At 39.9% G+C, this 20,309-nt stretch overlaps 1 protein-coding gene and 1 non-coding gene across 3 annotated transcripts in view; one reads left to right on the top strand and one right to left on the bottom strand.

Annotated features, from left to right (window-relative positions):
- Positions 1–8,991: 8,991 nt before the first annotated feature.
- Trnaw-cca (transfer RNA tryptophan (anticodon CCA)) lies at positions 8,992–9,066 on the bottom strand. The gene has a single exon. It is a non-coding gene; the product is annotated as a tRNA-Trp (tRNA).
- Positions 9,067–13,526: 4,460 nt separating this feature from the next.
- LOC126412402 (serine protease svh-1-like) overlaps positions 13,527–20,309 on the top strand; it is a 467,630-nt gene continuing 460,847 nt past the window's right edge. Inside the window, exon 1 of one of the 2 annotated variants that reach the window (XM_050081990.1) lies at positions 13,527–13,717. In XM_050081990.1, the coding sequence (XP_049937947.1) occupies positions 13,664–13,717 (54 nt within the window). In that variant the 5' untranslated portion in view covers positions 13,527–13,663. The remainder of the gene's footprint in view (positions 13,718–20,309) is intronic. The other variant, XM_050082000.1, reaches the window with a different exon arrangement.

Genomic DNA, 20,309 nt, shown 5'->3' with positions numbered 1-20,309 from the left:
AAAGCAAACTGTTTTATGTGACAATAGTATAAGCACTGTTCACAGCAGAGGACTGCATCTTCCAAGGTGGCTGAGAATGTCCAGTGATAATCTCATAAATATGAGAATGAACTGTCTTTCCTTCTCTCCACAATTAGTGTATTTAAATATTAACTGTGCGAAGTTCTGGTGTTCTTGAACATAAGTGTGATTCTTTTTTCCTTTTTTTGTGGGGTACTTTACTTGTTTTGTTTTTAATTATGGTGCTCTCCACATTACTTTACTTGTATTTTATGACCGCAATGTCAACTTTTCATTGGCAAATATTATTGTCCAGCAGACTACTTTCCTATACATCTGAATATGATAATGGAATGTTATGTGCTATATAACTAATGAAAGCAGCACAGATAACAATTCTGTGTTTGGCTCTGTTGAACAGTCTATAAATACGTAAACAACAAAAGTTGCTAAGCTTTTGGACAATGTCCTTCTTCATAGTTAGGTAGTACAGAACACATTTACAAATGCAGAGCTACATTGGAGCAGCTGACTATTCTGTACTGGTGCTGCAACTTGACTGGGGAGAGGGCTTGTGTAAGTGGCATCTATCTTTCCCCTAGCAACAAATGCTTCTAAATTCTTACATTTGTCCTCTAGCCATTCCTGCTTAGCCATTATGCACTTACTGTCAGTCTCATTTCTTAGATTTTCTTATTCCCTTTTGCCTGCTTCATTTACCGCATTTTTATATTTTCTGCTTTCACCAATTAAATTCAATATCTCTTGTGTTACCCAAAGATTTCTACTAGCCTTCATCTTTTTACTTACTCGATTCTCTGCTGCCTTCACTATTTCATCTCTCAGTACTAGCCATCCTTCTGCTACTGTATTCCTTTCCCTTCTAGTGTCTCCAGCTCTCTTTCAAGTTTACAACCTTCTTTCATGGTTCTTAAATCATATGTTAGCTATGGTTAAATTATGCTTCGTGCAAAATTCTACCAGGTGGCTTCCTCTTTCATTCCTTCCACCAGTCCATATTCACCTGTTATTTTCCCTTCTCTTTCTTTTCCTACTATCGAATTCCAGTTCCCCATGGCTATTAAATGTTTGTCTTCCTTAACTATCAAAATAATTTCTTTTATCTCATCATACATTTCTTCAATCTTTTCATCATCTGTGGAGCTAGTTGGCATGTAAACTTGTACTAGTGTGGTGGGCGTGGGCTCCGTGTCTGTATCGGCTACGATAATGTGTTCACTGTGCTGTTGATAGTAATTTATCCATGATCCTATTTTCTATTTATTATTAAATCTACTCCTGCATTACCCTTATTTGATTTTGTATTTATAATCCTGTATCCACCTGACCAGATGTCCTGTTCCTCCTGCCACCAAACTTCACTAACACTCACTATGTCTGCCTTTAACCTGTCCATTTGCCTTTTTAATTTTCTAACCTGCCTGCTCGATCAAGGGATCTGACATTTCACACTCCTATCCTTAGAATGCCAGTTTCATTTCTCCTGACAATAACATCCTCCTGAGTGTTCCCCACCTGGAGATCTAAATTGGGGACTATTTTACCTCTGGAATATTTTACCCAAGAGAATGCCTCCATCATTTAACCATATAGTAGAGCTGCATGCCCATGGCAAAAATTATGGCTGTTGTTTTCACTCGCTTTCAGCTGTTTATAGGACCATCACAGCAAGGCCGTTATGGCTGATGTTACAGACAGCCTTCTGTTGTGGTTGCACCAACAGTACAGCTGTCTCTACTGCTGAGGCATGCAAGCCTCCCCACTAATGGCAAGGCCCATGGTTCAATAGGAAGAGCCTGAATTGTGATCATGGTTCAACTGTCTCTCTCTCTCTCTCTCTCTCTCTCTCTCTCTCTCTCTCTATATATATATATATATATCTATATCAATATCGTCATCCCCCATCATCATCATCATCAGCATCATCATTGGCCATTGAACGTCTGCTGCTGGATACAGGCCTCCTTTACATATTTTTGTGTAGTATGTCTTCATCTATGTGTATCCATGTTGCTCCTGTGTTTTTCCAAAGGCAACTACACATTTCCTGTTACAGGTCACCTCAGTCTTTCCTGATCTCTTGGAATCCTGTAGAGAACTTCCTTTGTACACATACAATTTATTTGTCTGGTCTGTCTGATCTGTTTGTTTTGCTATTTCACCTCATATTTCACAGATTTTATCTCACTAGTGCTTGCTGAGAAACCCTCAGTTTTTAAATAGGTTTTGGATTAAAACTCTACATCTCTCTGCTGCAAGTCAAAACTGGCAATCAACTCTGAATGTAAGCTTCACTTTTCAGAGACACTGGAAACTTAGTTCTGAAACACTGTTTAGTTTACGAATAGCCGTCCATATTAGTTTTAATGTTCTGTTTATTTCTTTTGCTGTGGAAAATGGTAGTCCTCAACTGCCATAAAAAGGTTACAGGAATTTACCAACAGGTTCTATGACTTTGTTGTTAACATTTATTGTTTTCTTTTTGCTGTTTTCATTGTGCATTATTTCAGTATCATTACAATTGATTTTCAGGCATACTTACAAACTTGCTGTATTTAATTTTTCCCTTCATGGTCACAGTTTATCTGCAACAAAGAAAAATTGTAAAATGTCAGCTGGAAAACAAATGTTGTCCAGATATATTCCATTAAAGTGTGTTCCTTCTTCATTTTCCTAGTTTGAGGATATGGAAATTTGGAAGCTGTATCACTGAGATACATATTCTTCAGTTTACTGACTTAAACTGAGTCGGTGGACTGTTTCTCAAAGGTTTTTTACTTTTTTTAAATTTATGTTCTTTTCTCTAGTTTTGTTAGCTTGCAGATGATCCATAGGTCAGTCTGTTGCTTTGCTTAATTAAAATATAATGTTTTTTTCTGTGTGGTTCATGATAATTTTAGAGAGCACAGTGTTCATTGTGCAAAACAGGCTCATGGGTCCTTAAATTTTTACGTCTTGTTTGCCCTCTTTCAAGTGAAGGAGAATCATTCCAGTTCTGAGGAATCACCTTCTTGTGCATTTTGTAAATAGTTATGCAAGTTAATTGTCTATTACTTTTGCTTCATCTTTTCCTACTTCTATTGAATTCTTGAACAGAATGCCAATCAGCATGGATTTCGAAAATATTGATCATGTGAATCCCAACTCACACCCTTCTCAAATGATGTACTGAAAGCTTTTGATCAAGGCAACCAGGTAGATGCAGTGTTTTCTTGATTTCCAAAAATCATTTGACCCAGCACAACACCTATGCTTATTGACCAAAGTACTATGATCATATGGAGTATCAAGAGAAATTTGTGACTTGTTTGAGAACTTTTTAGTGGGGAGGATACAGCATGGTATCTTGGATGGAAAGTCATTGTCAGATGTAGAAGTAATTTTGGGTGTGTCCCCATGAAGTGTGTTGGGATCCTTGCTCTTCATGTTGTATATTATCATCTTGCAGACGATATTAATAGTAAAATCAGGCTTTCTGCAGATGATACAATTATCTATAATGAAGTACTACCTGAAAGAAGCTGCATAAATATTCAGTTGGATCTTGATAAGATTTTAACATAGTGCAGAAAGTGGGAAATTGTTCTAAATGTTCAGAAATGTAAAATTTTGCACTTCACCAAATGAAAGAACATAGATCCTATGACTATAATATCAATGAGTCACTGTTGGAATTGACAAACTCGTAAAATACCTGGGTGTAACACTTTGTATGGATATGAAATGGACTGATCACATAGGCTCAGTTGTGGGTAAAGCAGGTGCTAGACTTCAGTTTATTGGTAAAATACTGGGGAAGTGAATCAGTCTAGAAAAGAGATTGCCTGCAAATCACATCACATCCTATCCTAGAGTATTGCTCAACTGTGTGGGACTCGTACCAGATAGGACTAACAGGGTATATTGAAGGTATACAGAGAAGGCCAGTGTGAATGGTCACAGTTTTTTTTTAATCCATAGGAGAGTGTCACAAAGATACTGAAGTAACTGAACTGGCAGACTCTTGAAGACAGATGTAAACTATCCCAAGAAAGTTTATTAACAAAATTTCAATAACTGGCTTTAAATGATTACTCTATGGATATACTACATCCCCTTACATATCACTCACATAGGAACTGAACACACAGAGGCATTCAAACAATCATTCTTCTTGTGCTCCATACATGAATGCAACAGGAAGAAACACTAATAACTGGTACAATTGGATGTACTCTCTGTCATGCACATCACAGTGGTTTGCAGAGTATAGATATTGATGTAAAAATGCAATCATCTCCAGGTGCCTTTACTTTCTTACATTTTGGATGCCATTGTTTCCAGAGTGTCATTATTTTTTTTTTACAAATTATCTTTGGTCCCAGAATCATGTCTTACACTATATAAACATATGAATAAACATTGGGATGTTTAGACATTTTTGTCTATATTGCTACTTGTAGTCAGTGCCATCTTAATCGATGAAATGTGGTGTCCACACAAGGTATGTTTCTGTGTGGTTTCCTTTTTTGACATTGATTGTATATTCTTGTGTCCTCTCAAAAAAATTACAAATAATTTTGTGTAATTTATCATATTGTATGATTTTTTAAAGTTATCCCTATGACGGTGGTACATCAGTAATTGTAACTTATTATAATCCAAGTTTGTTTTCAGTTCCAACTGTAAACTTTTACAGCTGCGATGAGTTTTTATGTTTAAATTATCATCAGATAGCTAATCACACTGTGGCATTTTATCCAGGCTGAAGATCAGTTTGAAGTTGACCATGAACTGCACCTTCAACTAAGAAGATTAATGTAAAAAATCTCCAGATGGATCATAAGTCACAATAGCACTGCCTGTCTGGTGCTGGCTTAGGGACTGAAACTGCTTACAGCCATAAAAATTTTCTGTTTTATTTTTTATTAATTTCTTCATGCCTGCAAAATCTTGTGCTATTTACGTAAGTATCTTTATTAAAAAATTGCCTCTTTCAGCTATGGCTGCATAACCTTCATTTTCCAAGATTCAGAACTTGTTGCTTGATTTAATATGCTGCTCTTCATTGTTCTTACATTCTGCCTTTCTTTGTAGCTTCATATATATTTTTAATCTGCATCAGAGACTATGATAACATCTACATCCATCCTCGGCAAACCATTGTGAAGTGAACAGGAGAGGGTTACATCATATTATACTATAGCACAGTCTGTTTCTGTTCCATTCATATATAGAGTGTGGGAAAAATTACTACTTGAATGCCTCTGACATGCTTTAACCAATCTAATGTAGTCCTTGCTACTTCTACTGGAGTGATGCATATGGTACTATGCTACTTTCCTAGACTTCACACTGAATGGTCATCATTGGAACTTTGTAAATAGGCTTTCACATTATAGTTGGCTTCTATCTTGAAATCTCTAACGGTACAGGTTTCTGAGCATTTCTAAGATGGTGCTTCTTATTTCAAATAAATATATGGTCATTTGTGCTCTCCTAATCCATACACATTAAAAATACTGTGTTAGTATTATTTGATATGATCACATAAGTGTTTTGTTAGCAGTTTATTTGTATCCTGACTGCACATTTTCCACTATCCTATCAATGAACTGAAGTCCATCACATACAGTTGATCCTATATGATCCTTCCAATCCATATTCCCACAAATAATTACAACCAGGTATGCAGGAGATGCAAAAGTTGACTGATTCCATAAGTGCCTCATTGATATTGTAATTATACAATGCTATACACATTTAAAGCAAGTTTCCAATCTTTGCACAACTTTGAAATCTTACCAAGGTTAAATGGTATATTTTCTTCCTGTTCTTTTTCTTCTTCTTCTTTTTACACAGTATTTCTTTACAGATAACTGAATCATATGCAAGAAGTCTGACATTACTATTTATATTGCCTGTTCCCCTAAATGTCTATTCATACATATATTTCAGCACAAAGAAAGATACACTATACAAGGTACAAAGGCTGACTGTTACATTAACATGGTGGCTCATCAGAGCAGTTAGAGTTCAAATATCATGGTTTACGTGGTCGATGTGACCTATCGACACCATACAGGCCCCCCCCCCTCCCCCGCAGTACGGAATATGGCCTGTGATGTGAGGCCTGAGGGGAGGTCATGTGGGCGTTGACGTTGGAGTGAGTAGTGCGAGGCAGCAGGCGCACAACTGGAAGCTCCATCTCAGCCTGGGCGGCATTATCTTGTGTATCATTCCATCAGTGACGGAAGAGACTGAGAACTACACACGAGGCTGAGTAATGTTAGTGTCCTGACGTGAAGCTTTGGGACGAGTGGGGTGTGATGAGGCATAACCGAGTGGGAGGCATAACTCAGTGGGAAAAAGCTGCACGAAAGCCACATGCCTATTACATGAGTGTGGTGTGCCCTTGTTTGGAGAGGTCAGCTGTGCACCCAGCATGGAGCGGATCAGGGCGCGCAGCGACTGTCTGTTGTTAGCTTTGCCTTGAGTAACCGGCATGGGTGAGAGAGGCATTAGTGTCGCGCGGGGAACAGCGATGGCTGCCGAATCACATAGTTGGTGCGCGACAGAGGGGGAATGTTTACCAACACGCGGAGCGGCTGCCTGCATGGTGGGTGTGTTCGCATCACACGCACAACTGTCATTAGAAGCACTGTTTGAAACACATGGCACTGCATGTGTGTGGCAGTTGCAGAGATCACTGAACGTGAATCGTCACACGCATTGAATGTTTTTGAACTACCCTGATTAGTGTCCATGCTGGTGTCTGCTGATGAAGGTCGATCAGGTGAAGGAACTGTGGATTGCAGTTGCAGCAGTGAGGTAGAGCCACGGTGAGTTCGTCGAAAGTGTGAGCAATGTGCTGTTTCAAATCGTCGTTTTGCTGACAGATTTGCGCCGCTGCATTGTACTCTAACAGTAAATTGGTGACGGGACGATGAGTAGAATTGCCTGAGCATGGTATCTGAGTGTCAGAGGGGTGGTGTAGCACTGAACCTTGGACTATATTCAGGGAGAGTTTGTAATGGGACAAGAAATCCATGTCGAGAATTGGTTCGTCAATGTTGGTGATGTAAAAAGTCCCCGGGAAACGTAGTGAAGGAGATAGCTGCACCATAACTTTAGCAGAGCTGACAGTTTGTAATGTTGATTCGTTCACAGTGCATAGAAGCGACTTCGTTGGTGAAAAAATGGGAGGATCCAATGATGTAGGTATGAAGGACATGTCAGCACCTGTGTCGACTAGGAAAGCAAGCCGCAACAAAATGTAGGTCACGTATAAATGACTGCTCGGCTGAGAGGGCAAGTGAATGGAATGCAATGTTTGAGGACGCCTGTGAAGTTCCCTGCAGGACTCAGTGTCTTTTGGATCCTGCAGTCGGCGTTTGGGTGCCAGCAAGGTAATCTGCACTTCTTGGCCTCATCCCCGAAAATCTTGTGGTACCAACAGTGTGGATGAGCCAGATGTGGTGGTGGCAGTGACTGTGACAGTGGAGGAGGTTTGTTCTTGTTTATCTGTTCTGGAATGTAAACCGGGATGTATGGTGCATGTGCGAATCTTGAGTGCTCGGAAAGAGGAGAGAGCGAACGAGTACTGCCCGGTGGTGTAAATGGCGTAGAGGCGGAACAAGCCCTGCCTGAGTGGTCATGGAGGTGCGTGATGAGACATAGAAATTTAGAGTTGTTGTCAGTCACCTGATGTAACTCTAGAAGGTGCTCCACAAGTGCGAACCATGAAACGGGGTTGTCCTCATATAAAGGAGGTAGCTTTGACAGACACCCGGGGATGGGGGGGGATGAGGGTGGCTTCGGCACATCTTCGAAAGCCTGCTGTCCTGTGACCTGCCACTACTGGTGTGGGCATGTTACCAGCAAACATGTCCTGAACAATAGCCCATTGCAATGTCCCTGATGAGTCATGGAAGCACGATGAGGCAGGCATTGTCGGTACCGTGGGAACGAACAGATGAGCGGCACATGAGGTAGGCCCATAAACTGGACTGGAGGTTAAAGGCACAGTACCTAAATTGTACACCTCAGAAATGACGTGGAAGGCCGGCGCAGCAGGCGCAGACAGTACTGCGGAAGGAGTGAGCGGCTGTACGGTCAGAATCGGGGGCCACCGTGAGGGAGGGGGGCTGGGGTAGGGGAGGGTTGGTTTGGTAGTCGGTGTGGCAACAGCGAGAGTTTTTTGTGTGCATCGTAAATGCAGCCCATGTGTTAGGACCATAAATCACTGGGGAAACCTGCTGGCGATAACATTGTCGTGGTACAACGTTCCTGGATGGCCAAGCGTCGTAGGGTGTGCTCAAACTCACGTGGTCGAGAAACTGGGCGACAGATCTGTTGCTTGAGTCTGGCAAACTTCATGTATAAAAATGTCTGTTATTAAATTGTGAGGAAGGCAAAACTGGCATAGCTTTATAGCAGTTGACCACGTGTGCGTTTTGCATTAATGGCAGTGTTGCACATGGCGCTACGGTAACCGATGTTGCGGCGCTTAGAGGATCAAAGCACGTGTGTGAATTTGGGTCCCTTTGAACACTACTTGAGCGATTGATCATTACCTGATTCTGGAAATTGTCCACTTAACCTTTCACATGTTGGTATGCACAGTCCGGTGACATGAAACCTGAGTCCATTGTTTGAGGTAATGGCGTAACACTCAGCCGTTGTAGAGCTACAAAGTTTGAGGTTAACTTTGTTGGAGATCGCAAATCACTGTCAGTTAGGGGCGAAACAACCATTGGCAGAGGATTGGAGTGGCCTGGTAGTAGTAGCTGAGCCTCCAAATCCTCGTATAAAACGTTGGATGAGGCAGCCATGGCATCAAACGTAAAACCTGTTGATTTCACACAGATGGTGCGGAAGTTGCAGGAGACAGAAACTTCGGGGTCACCAATATGGGAAACGGGAATACGGATAACTGTATACGCAACAAACTGTTCCCATAAATGAAACTTCCTGGCAGATTAAAACTGTGTGCCAGGCTGAGACTCGAACTCAGGACCTTTGCCTTTGGCAGGCAAGTGCTCTACCAACTGAGCTACCCAAGCACTTGCTCGCCAAAGGCAAAGGTCCCGAGTTCGAGTCTCGGCCCGGCACACAGATTTAATCTGCCAGGAAGTTTCATGTCAGTGCACACTCCGCTGCAGAGTGAAAATCTGATTCTGGAAACATGTTCCCATAAATGTCTATACATACATACATATATTTCAGCACAAAGAAAAATACACGTGTACACTGTACAAGGTACAAAGGCTGACTGCTACATTAACTTGACAGCTCATCCAAGCAGTTAGAGTTCAAAGACCATGGTTTATGTGGTCGATGTGACCTATCGACACCACAGTCCCAATACACTTCTCTGTGGCATGCCTGAAGTCACTTCTGCTTTCATTGGCTCTTCATTGAAAGTGACAAGTTGTGTTCTCTCAAGCATGAAATTCTCAATCCGTTCACAAATGTTATATATTAACCCACTTGATAATACTTTTGCTAATAAACATGCTTTTCGGAAATAAAGAAATACTGCATTAACTTGGTTGCCTTGATCTGTAGCTTCAGGATATCATTTGGGAAAGGTGCAGTTTTTGAGCTTATTATGTGTCCTAAAATTATACAGCAGATGGACATGAAAGAGTATGGATGATGTTTGAAGGGTTCTTGGTTATCCAATCAGATACGATTATCAAATGTTCATTATATTTTGTTGAATAACCGTTCTGCCATCATCAGGTAGTGTTGATGCAATGGTCTGTATACTCTCTGCCACTAGTATTTATCCTTTGTGGGTCCAGGTGTGATTCTGTGTGCTGATGGTGCTTGGTGTATCCGGTGGAGGGGGAAACAGAGACTGCGGTAGATGACGGGTGCACCCACAGTATATCCTTGTTTGGCAGCCACGACGAAATGATCTCATGTCTGGCTGCACCGTTGCTTCTTGATAGAGCTTAGTATTGGTTCCCAGGCTTTACTTAGTTGGTAACCAGTGTCCCTGCTAACAAGGTTGTCTGTTATGTAAATTTCTATGGCCTCTTTGAAGATGCAGTCCCAGTAGTTATTTCTGGAGGCGCAGTACTTTTGTCTCATCATAATTCGCTGTGTGCCCAGTATTTATGCAATGTTCTGCTATGGCTGGTTGGCTTGGTTGGCTTCGGCAGGTGTGGTGCTGGTTTTCTTTGCATCAATCTTGCACCACATGAACTGTTTGGCCAATATAGGGTTTGCCACAGTTGCATGGAATTTTGTATACACGCACTTTCTTGAGGTCAACATTGTCTTTTAGTGTTCCTAGTAAGGCACACATCTTAGCCAGTGGTCAGAAGACTGTGTTGGTCTCGTGTTGCTTTTGGATGACATGTTGACTGCAAAAGGTAGAAACACCAGGCTTTTTTTCTTTTCTTGCATTTGTTCTTCATCTTGGTCACTGTTGTGCTTCTGTTGTTGGAATGCCCTTTGGATTTGGTGCTTGCCATATCCATTCTTGCAGAACACAGTCTTCAGGTTTTGGAATTCCAGAGATAGGTTCTGTTCGTCCAAGATTATATGTGCTCTATGTACCAAGGTGTTAAGCACTCCATTAAGCTGCGGTGGATGGTGGCACATGGAAGCATGTAGGTACAGGCAGTGTGTGTGACCATGCATTTTATTGTATACTAAGTACCTCCAACTTGCTGAAAAATGGTGTGTTCAAGGATAAGGACATCAACAGTCTTTGACAATGCTCGGTGATAGCACTGAGGATATATGGCCTTCCAAACACCCACAAAGTTTGGATGCGATCTATAGTTAGCAACATAGGGCCACCGATGTACTCCCAGCACAGCATCTGGTGAGGCTGCTACAACCCTTTATAGGCATATGTGTGCACCACATCCATAATTTGACAGACTTGATTGGCCACCTGAAGGAGCTAACTTACAAGAATCCAAATCGTGGTCAGCTGTGATGTCATGTCACCATTTACATGAGTCCCCCTGGAAGATTCCACAACTTATTCAGTGAGAAACTTGGGGCAGAACTGACACAACTTTACAGGCATGTATTAAAATCAACCTACTTTGTCTTCAATGGCCAATACTACGAGCAGGCCAATGGAGTGACAGGCATGCATTAAAATCAACCTACTTTGTCTTCAATGGCCAATACTATGAGCAGGCCAATGGAGTAACCATAGGGAGCCATTTCTCTCTGGTGGTAGCCAACCTATTCATGGAGTTTCAAAGAAGTAGCCCTGGAAACCACTGAACTGAAGTCTACATGTTTCTTCCAATGTGTGGATGACACATTTGTAATCTGGCCACATGGAAAGGATGAACTACAAATATTTCTAAAACCTCTAAATTCCATCCATAATAACATACTGTTCACCATGAAAATTGAGAAAGATGGACAACTATCCTTTCTTGATGTCCTGGTGCAGCACAGGTCAGATGACTCACTAGGACACAGTGTGTATTGACTTACATGCTTCCAGCTGCCACCATCTGGCTCAGCTGAAAGTGGTGTTTAACAGGCTGGTACACAGAGCACATATGATCTTGGATGGACAGAACCTACCAATGGAATTCAAACTCCTGGACACTGTGTTCCGCAAGAATGGATATGGCAAGTACCAAATCCAAAGGGCCTTCTGACAACAGAAGCACAGTAGTGACCAAGATGAAGAACAAACACAAGAAGAGAAAAAAGGCCTGGCATTTCTATCTTTTGCTGTCAATGTGTTATCCAAAATAGGGAGACTACTGAGACAACAAGGGATTGACACAGTCTCCTGACCACCAGATAAGATATGCACCTTATACTAGAAATGATGAAAGACAATGTTGGCCTAAAAAAAGTGGGCATATACAAAATTCTGTGCGGCTGTGGCAAATCCTATATCAGCCTATGTCAGCGGAAGGTTGATGCAAAGAACACCATTGCTACCTGCCTAGGCCAACCAACCCAGTCTGCCCTAGCAGAACTTGCATAAACTCTGGACACACAGCAAATTATGACGAGACAAAAGTACTGGGCTATACAAATAACTACTGGGACTGCATCTTCAAAGAGGCCATAGAAATTCATGTAATAGACAACCCCATCAACAGGATCACTGGTTACCAACTCAGTAAGGCCTGGGAACCAACACTAAGCCCTATCAAAAAGCAACGGTGCAAGTGGATGTGAGATCATTCTGCCATGGATGCTGAAGAGGTACTGCACTTCCCCACCCCCCATCTACTGCAGCCTCTGTTTGCCCCCACCATCAGACACGCCGCACTTTGTTGACGTGCGGAATCACACCTGGACCTTCAAGGAAGAGCAGACAGACCATTCCATCAGGAACACCTGATTATGGCAGAATGGTTATTCTCCAAAATATCTTGGGCATTCAATGATCGTATCTGGCTAGACACCTGAGAACCCTTCAAACAGTATATATGCCCAGAAAGCCTCAGCTCACATAGGCATGGGTGATAGTTTTGTGGATCACCTCTGCTTCCCTTTTTATAGGCGGGTGTAATCTACTTTTGTCCAACTACTTGGTAATGTTTTCAGCCTGCATTGTATCTCTTCATGCAAATATATTGTGTGCAAACCCTCTGTGCAGCCACTCTTAGTATACAAGTCTGAGATCGACAGGTCAGATGTACTAGCCACTGAGCTGGTGCCTAGATTGAAGGGGAGAGAGAGGGAGAGATCCAACCATCTAAGAATGTTTTTATTTTTTCTTTCTGACAGACTAATTCATTGTCTTTAGTGTTAAACCAACAGCAAGGATTTCGCATCTATGAATTTTTCTCTGGCCAGGTGCACACATCCCTTCCATCATTCATTCAAGAAGAGATTACATAATCTTATACTTGTTATTTCAGAAAACGGATGATGAGCATGCTGTTAAGTGTTACACAATTTCTGAAGTTCTCACATTTTTATCAGCATGTCAGAATGGCAGTTTAATTGTGACATAATTATCACAACGATTCTCAACATTTTCTGGTACAAATATAATGGAGATGTTTTTGTAATACCCATAGGTGATGATTGATGAGATATGTTTTAATCACTGGAATCGTAAGTCCAAGATTGGATAGATTTTGTCATTGAAAAATAGTAAGGAAGGTCTGAGTGGTTGTCTTATTTGATGGCTTATTTTATTTGCATATATGAGATATGCTTTGAATAGTAGTTTTTCAAATACTAATTCCTCTAAAGAGAATTCAACATATGGTGGTTCATATATTATATTAAAATTTAAGTGACTGTGAACTATACTTCACTATGGTGGCAGTATCTTAACTTATTTTATTTGAATATAAATCAAAGATTGGTTACAATGCAGCACTTTCAGACTGCTTGAAATGCTATGAAGCATGGCCTCAAAAACATATGGTCTGAGATAAAGGCATTTTGTTTGCTCAACCCTTGGGTTGTGAACTTTTAACATTAGATAAAGAAGAGATAAATTTCTTCCTAGTACTCTGCAAGTCATAAGTTTCTTTTAGCATTTTTCATCAGTGTAATCAATTTTAAAGTCTTGTGTAATATGAAATTGCTCAGTGCGCACATCGCAGTAAAGGAAGATAAGTGTAGTTGTGAATGAATAGTATGACAGATTTGTTTATTGATGATGGATGTTATCTCACAACATTAAGTGGTTGTTAACATGAAGTTGTTTATATTATTTTGTGTCACACAAGCATCACAGTTTACTTTTTCTGTAAGTAGTTCTTTTTAGTACTTGTATTGCTGCTTAATTGTTTTAATTGCTGTTTCAGTGCCATAACCCTGCTTTATTATGTGATTCTACTTTGTTATGTTTTCTTCCCAACTTTTTGAGTCTCATAAAACTGATCAGATGTTAATAAATTATAAAGATTAGTTGATGATGGAGTCACAACATGGTTTATTAAACTACCTACTCTCCAAAAATGTGTTACAATATGTGTCTTTCATTAAAGTCACACTGCTTTTGTCAGTAGCTGTTCAGGATTGCATTTAGGTAATTGTGTCATCTCCTTAATGAATCTCTTCCATCATTAATATAAAGTAAAACACACGTAAACAGAAACAAGCAGTGCCAAGCAAAAAGTTTAAACTTCACCTCCCTTCGTAAATGTCACACTTAAATGACTAAAATTGTGATTGTCTTCTCCAACTCAGTGAAATGCAATGAAAGTTGGCACATCTGAACAATGATGGGTGATATCATGGACTTTCCCTTTTGTATTTCACTCTGAATTAACTGCGAAGTCAGCACTTCTCTTAATCATTACATACTGCAAATCTTACAGGCAGAATATTTTCTGTCTCAGCTTGGCACCCCAAGTGTAGGCTTATGCCACTTGCACCTTACACCAGCCCTGATTCTCTCACATTTCTCATTCAAGCCCTCAAACTAAATGAAATTTTTATGTCTAACTATTGTCTCCTTATCTGAAAAGTTTAGGGTCCTATATCACCTGTATAATTTTGACCCTAGGCATTTGGGAAACCTGGTATATCACAATTATCCAGAAAATATAGATGTGAAGCATAGAAAAATTTGTGAAATACTGTCTTTTGTATCAGCTTGATGTAAGTTAGTGCACATATTCATTTCATTGCCCACATTTACACCAATAATGTCTATGTTAACCACAAAAATACACTTACAATTAAAAATATTTGCTACAGCCACACAGTACAATTATGCACTGTGAAGCATTTGTCAACGATTCCGATGGATACAAAAGTAACAGAGATATTCACTAAATATAATACTACTCCACGTTGCCACTTTCTAGAAGGTAAAGTGCTATAAACTACAATCTAAAGAAGCTGCCAAATAAAGCAATGAAATATACTGATACAAATACCTGTTGACAATCTAATCCAAGAAGCAGTATCCAACAGAGTGCAGTTATGAATTTGCTTTTAAACTAAAGTTACACAGTGGATAAAGACCAAGACATGCAAAAAGCAATTTAACCTCTTATTAAAATAGCTAGAGACTACAACATGACTATATGTGTAAGGGAAACTAAAACCATGGCTGTTGTAGGATATGACCCAATAAGAACAAAAACAGTGGTGAACAATACAGTAGAGAAACAGGTCAGCAATTTTAATTATCTTGGATGTAATAGCACATGCAAGTATGATAACAATGTAGACAAGAAATTAGAAAAAATTGGAAACATTTGTGGAACTTTAACAGGCACCAGTACTTTATAAACAAGACACAAAATATAATAAAAATGAAGTTTCATATGGTAATGACTATCTCAGCATCACTCTATGGAAGTGAGATGTGGATCATTTGCAAATGACAAGAAAGTAAAATCCTGGCAGCTGAAATGAGCTTTCTTAGGGCTGCGAAAGACTGTGCCAGAGTAGATAGATTAACAAGTAATTAAATTCATTTGTTGTTAGAAACGAAATTGAACACAACAGAAGAAAATGGAGTGGGTATCTCAACTACCTTACAAAGACGAATTGTAATCTGGTAGGCTGAAGAAGTCTGGGAAGGTTGAGGAAGAGTTGGGCATTATAACAAGCAAGCACCTAACATTGGAAGTGCAGAAAAGAAGTTTTTTCTTTCTGAACAGTTCCATCTCTACTATAGAGCACTTCCTAAAATAGAAATAATCAGTACATTACTAACCTGTAATGCTATATAAATGCACTTTTTACAGAAATATGTCAATTGACAAATACCATATCAAGAAATGTACATGATCAGCCACAATGGTCAAATAATCCTAGGCAGTAATGTGACCTTTTAGAGCATCCATGGGCCCATGGAATACCACAATATGGCTGCCCAAATCATCATTGTATCCCCACCATATTTCACTCTTGGGACATAAAATTGCCAAGAAGTTGGAGATTATGTGAAACATGACTCATCTGACCTAATAGCTTTCTTCCATTGCTCCATATGTCAGGTTTTATGATTTTGGGACCATGTTTTCCTATTACTGGTATTTGTATCACTGGTGTGTAGTTTTGGAATTCTGGCTTTCCCTGTAATTCTGAGCTTATTCAGCTCCCTTCATGTTGTTTTGGTGATGACTGGTTTCACAAAAGCAAAATTCAGTTCTGCAGTTACTTTTGCAGCTGTTGTCCTTTATGTTTCATCAGTCCTCTACAGTGAATGTCCATCACAATCAGGTGACACACACTTTCATCCTCATTGTGAATTAGAGAATGATGTTTTTCTGCTTTCCCTGTATGTGATATAAATCTCTGATATGGAACATCTTGAAACACCAAACATTTCAGCTACCTTGGTTACAAAAGCATCCACAATACAAGTATCTACCATACAGGCACCAAAAATTTGCACATGTTTGAAGTAATTTATCTCTGATGTAATTCATCTCTGATTAGATTAGATTAGTTTTTCGTTCCATAGATCCACGCTAAAGAGATCCTTGTGGATGTGGAACATGTCAATTTTTTTTATTTATAAATCTGAAATAACAATACTAATAGTATGAATATATACAATACATCATTTGTTTCTGTTAAAAAATTCGTCAGTGGAGTAGAAGGAGTTGGCCACTAGTAAGTCTTTCAGGCTCCTTTTAAACTGATCTTTATTTGTAACTAAATTTTTTATGTTTGCTGGCAAATTATTGAAGATGAGTGTTCCTGAGTAGTGGACTCAGCTGTGAAGAACACTGTCACGACATGACTGACATTTGCAACGTATTGAGCACATTTCAAAGATGCCATTCATGGTCAAATACAACAGTACAACCTGCAGGCTTGGCTAGCTTCTCCAGTTATGTTCAAGCACACATTTCTCATGATGCTTCCATATTTTTGTCAAACCCCTGTATCTGTCTTTCCAGCACATCCCACGCATGCTCTGTAAGTGATAAATCTGGGGATGGCACAGGTCAGTCAAGAATCCATACATTCCTCAAAGTGTCTGTAATGTGAACTGCAGTGTGGCGTCTTGCATTATCTTACTGGAATAAGCCATTTAGATCCCTGGTCATGAAGAGTATGAGAACGGAATTTCTCATTCTTGCCACATACTGGCTAGCATTCGGCATACCTCCAACAGGTGTTAGATCAGTTCTGTTGTCATATCCAGTAGCTCCCCACACAATAATTCCAGTAGTTGGTGAGGTCGCCAAGTCATCTATGGATACACTGGTGTTGATCTACCCCACAAACAGAAGCAAGAGTCATAACTGAACACCGTAGAATGCTACTACTACTGTTGTATGTCATATGGTGACTTCTGCCTCATTTTCAGCTGTTCTCTTCTACAAGGATTATTCAGAAAGTAACGTCTGATTCACTGTAGCTAATTGAATGCCAAGTGAACGTTGCAATGCACATATACACTAACTCCCAACTTGCTATATCATCAAACGACACCATTTGCATTGGTATTTTCACAGTATGCTTTTTACAGAGTCAATTTGAAATGTTTAAAACAATTAATAAGACTGCCGACTGTGAAATACAGTCAGTGATTTGGGTTTTATCAGAAAGGAACATTGCAGCAGTAGGAAGCCATCAACAGACAAGTGAGGTGTTTGGCTCAAATGAGATGAGTGACAGCAAAGTGCATAAGTGGGTGAGACCATTCAAGGATGGACACCAAAATGTCCAAGATGAACCACAATCAGACTGACCATCAGTGATTTCAGAAGATTTGGTGAAAGGCATGGATGAAAAAATTCGTGAAGACTGTCAGTTCGTAAGATCAACTTTAGCATTGGAATTTCTGAATGTGGGTCAAATAACTTTGCACAAAATTGCCTCTGGTTATAGCCACAGTCAGCAGACTTCTGTGACTTAGGTATACAAAAGTTAGTAGATTATTATGACAAATGTTTAACAACTATGGAATCTATGTAGAAAAATAGAGAAACATATAAGGAATTAAATATATTTTTTTTAAATCTGTGATGGATTATGTTTTACAAGAAATTGGACCATGATTTCCAAGTAACCCTCGTATCTGTCAGAGGCAGTTGAACAATTCAATGATTTTCCTATGGTGCAGTGCTTCTGGAAAAACCCATGCATTCTCTTCTTGCCACACTTTTGTCCTGAGTTCATCTCATCACCACTCATTATATAGTCACTGCACTACCACCAGTGTTGTTTGATCTGTTGGTATTATGCTTTCACTTCCCTCTTGCCAATGATCAAGACTTTCTTAGAGTCCAAAGACTGATGATGAGCTAGATGTGCACATCTGATGGGCATGTTATGTATTGTGATCTCCACATGAAAAATTCCAGTAATGTTAGACACACGCAGTAGCAATCATGTAGATGAGGTGACAGAAGTCATAGGATAATGATATGCACATATACAGATGGTGGCAGTATCATGTACACAAGGTACAAAAGGGCGGTACATTGGTGGGGCTGTCATTTATACACAAGTGATTCACTTGAAAAGGTTTCTGACATGATTATGGCTGCACAATGAGAATTAACAACTTTGAATATGGAATGATAGTTGGAGGTAGATGCATGGGAAAGTCTGTTTTGGATATCATTTAGGAATTCAATATTCTGAGGTCTACAATGTCACGGATGTGCTGAGAATGCCAAATTTCAGGCATTATCTCTTGTCATGGACAACACAGGCAGCAAAATATGGTGTTATGTCAGCAGATGACTGATGCTAGTGTCTTTGATAACAGCACAACAATGCCTGCAGTGTCTCTCCTTGGCTCATGACTATATTATTTGGACTCTAAACAATTGGAAAACTGTGGCTTGGTCAGATGAGTCCCCATTTCAGTTGGTAAGAGCCAATGGTAGTGTTCAAGTGTGGCACAGACACTACAAAGCCATGGACCCAAGTTAACAAGGCACTGTGCAAGCTGGTGGTGGATCCATAATGGTGTGGCTGTGTTCACATGGATCACATGGATCATTGGCTGGAAATAGTTATGTTCAGCTACTTGGAGATCATTTGCAGCCATTCATGGAATTACTGTCCCCAAGCAACAATGGAATTTTTATGGATGACAATGCATCATGTCACCAGGCCACAATTGCTCATGATAGGTTTGAGGAACATTCTAGACAATTTGAGTGAATGATATGGCCACCCAGATGGTCCAACATGAATCCCATCTAACACTTATGGGATGTAAACGATAGTTAATTTCATGCACAGAATCCTACAATCCTGCACCAGCAGCATTTTCACAATGGCTACAGAGGCAGCATGGCTCAATATTTCTACAGGGACTTCCAATGACTTGTTGGGTACATGCCATGTCAACTTGCTGCACTACACCAGGCAAAGGGATGTCTGTCACAATAATATGAGGCATCCCCTGACTTTTGTCACCTCAGAGTAAGCAGATCAAAGTCATCAATTTAGTCACTTGCTGACCATACTGGCAGCAGAGTGGTTTATAACAAAGGGAACTACAAAGTACTGAATTTGATCCTTTGAGATAGTTTCACTATAGAAAATCACAATATGGTTGTGTCATTCACTAATCATGCCAATGCCAAAATGGCTTGGAATAGAATATAAACTAAAATTGCTTAACAGCGGGAAGGCATCGGTAGTACACCTGTGAAATTCCACAGAGAGATTATGTGAAAGAACTTGCTGCCCTTGTAACAGCAGTTTACTGTAGGTAGTTGGAACAATGAAGAATACCAACTGATTGGGATAAAAAATGTAGGTCATTCCCATTTTCAAGAGGGGTTGTTGGACAGATGCACATAATTATAGACATATATCAGTGTCACCAACCTATGGGAGAATTGTGGAAAATGTTTTATACCCATGCATTATGATAGTTTTGGAGGACAAAAATCTCTTTAAAAATGAATGTGACTCCGTAAACAGATATCATGCAGCACATAGCTTTCTGTTCTTCCATGGATCCAAAACATAAAGGCAAAAGTGCCCAAGGTGATGCTGTGTTCCTTGACTTCCAAAATTCAGTAAATTCCCGACTGTCATTTAGTGAATAAGTATCAGATCCGATTTGTGACTGCATTCAGTTATTCCTGTCAGATAGAACTCAAATTATTATTTTTAACGGGATGACATTGACAGGTGTGTGTGTGTGTGTGTGTGTGTGTGTGTGTGTGTGTGTGTGTGTGTGTGTGTGTGTGTCTACAAACCACTGTGCAGTGACTTAGGGTTGTACAATTATTAGGGTTTCATCTAGTTCCTTTCGCCTATAGAACATGAGAATAATGATTGTTTAGATGCTTCTCTATGGGCTGTAATTTGTTACTCTAGTCTTTGCAGTCTCTACAGAGTGATAGGTAGGCTACTGCTGCATATTCCTAAATTCTTCACTTAATGCTGCCTCC

Source organism: Schistocerca serialis, chromosome 1 (assembly GCF_023864345.2).
Source record: "Schistocerca serialis cubense isolate TAMUIC-IGC-003099 chromosome 1, iqSchSeri2.2, whole genome shotgun sequence".
Taxonomy (NCBI): domain Eukaryota; kingdom Metazoa; phylum Arthropoda; class Insecta; order Orthoptera; family Acrididae; genus Schistocerca; species Schistocerca serialis.
Note: the sequence above shows the minus strand (reverse complement) of the source record. Positions and strands in the feature narration are given on the sequence as shown.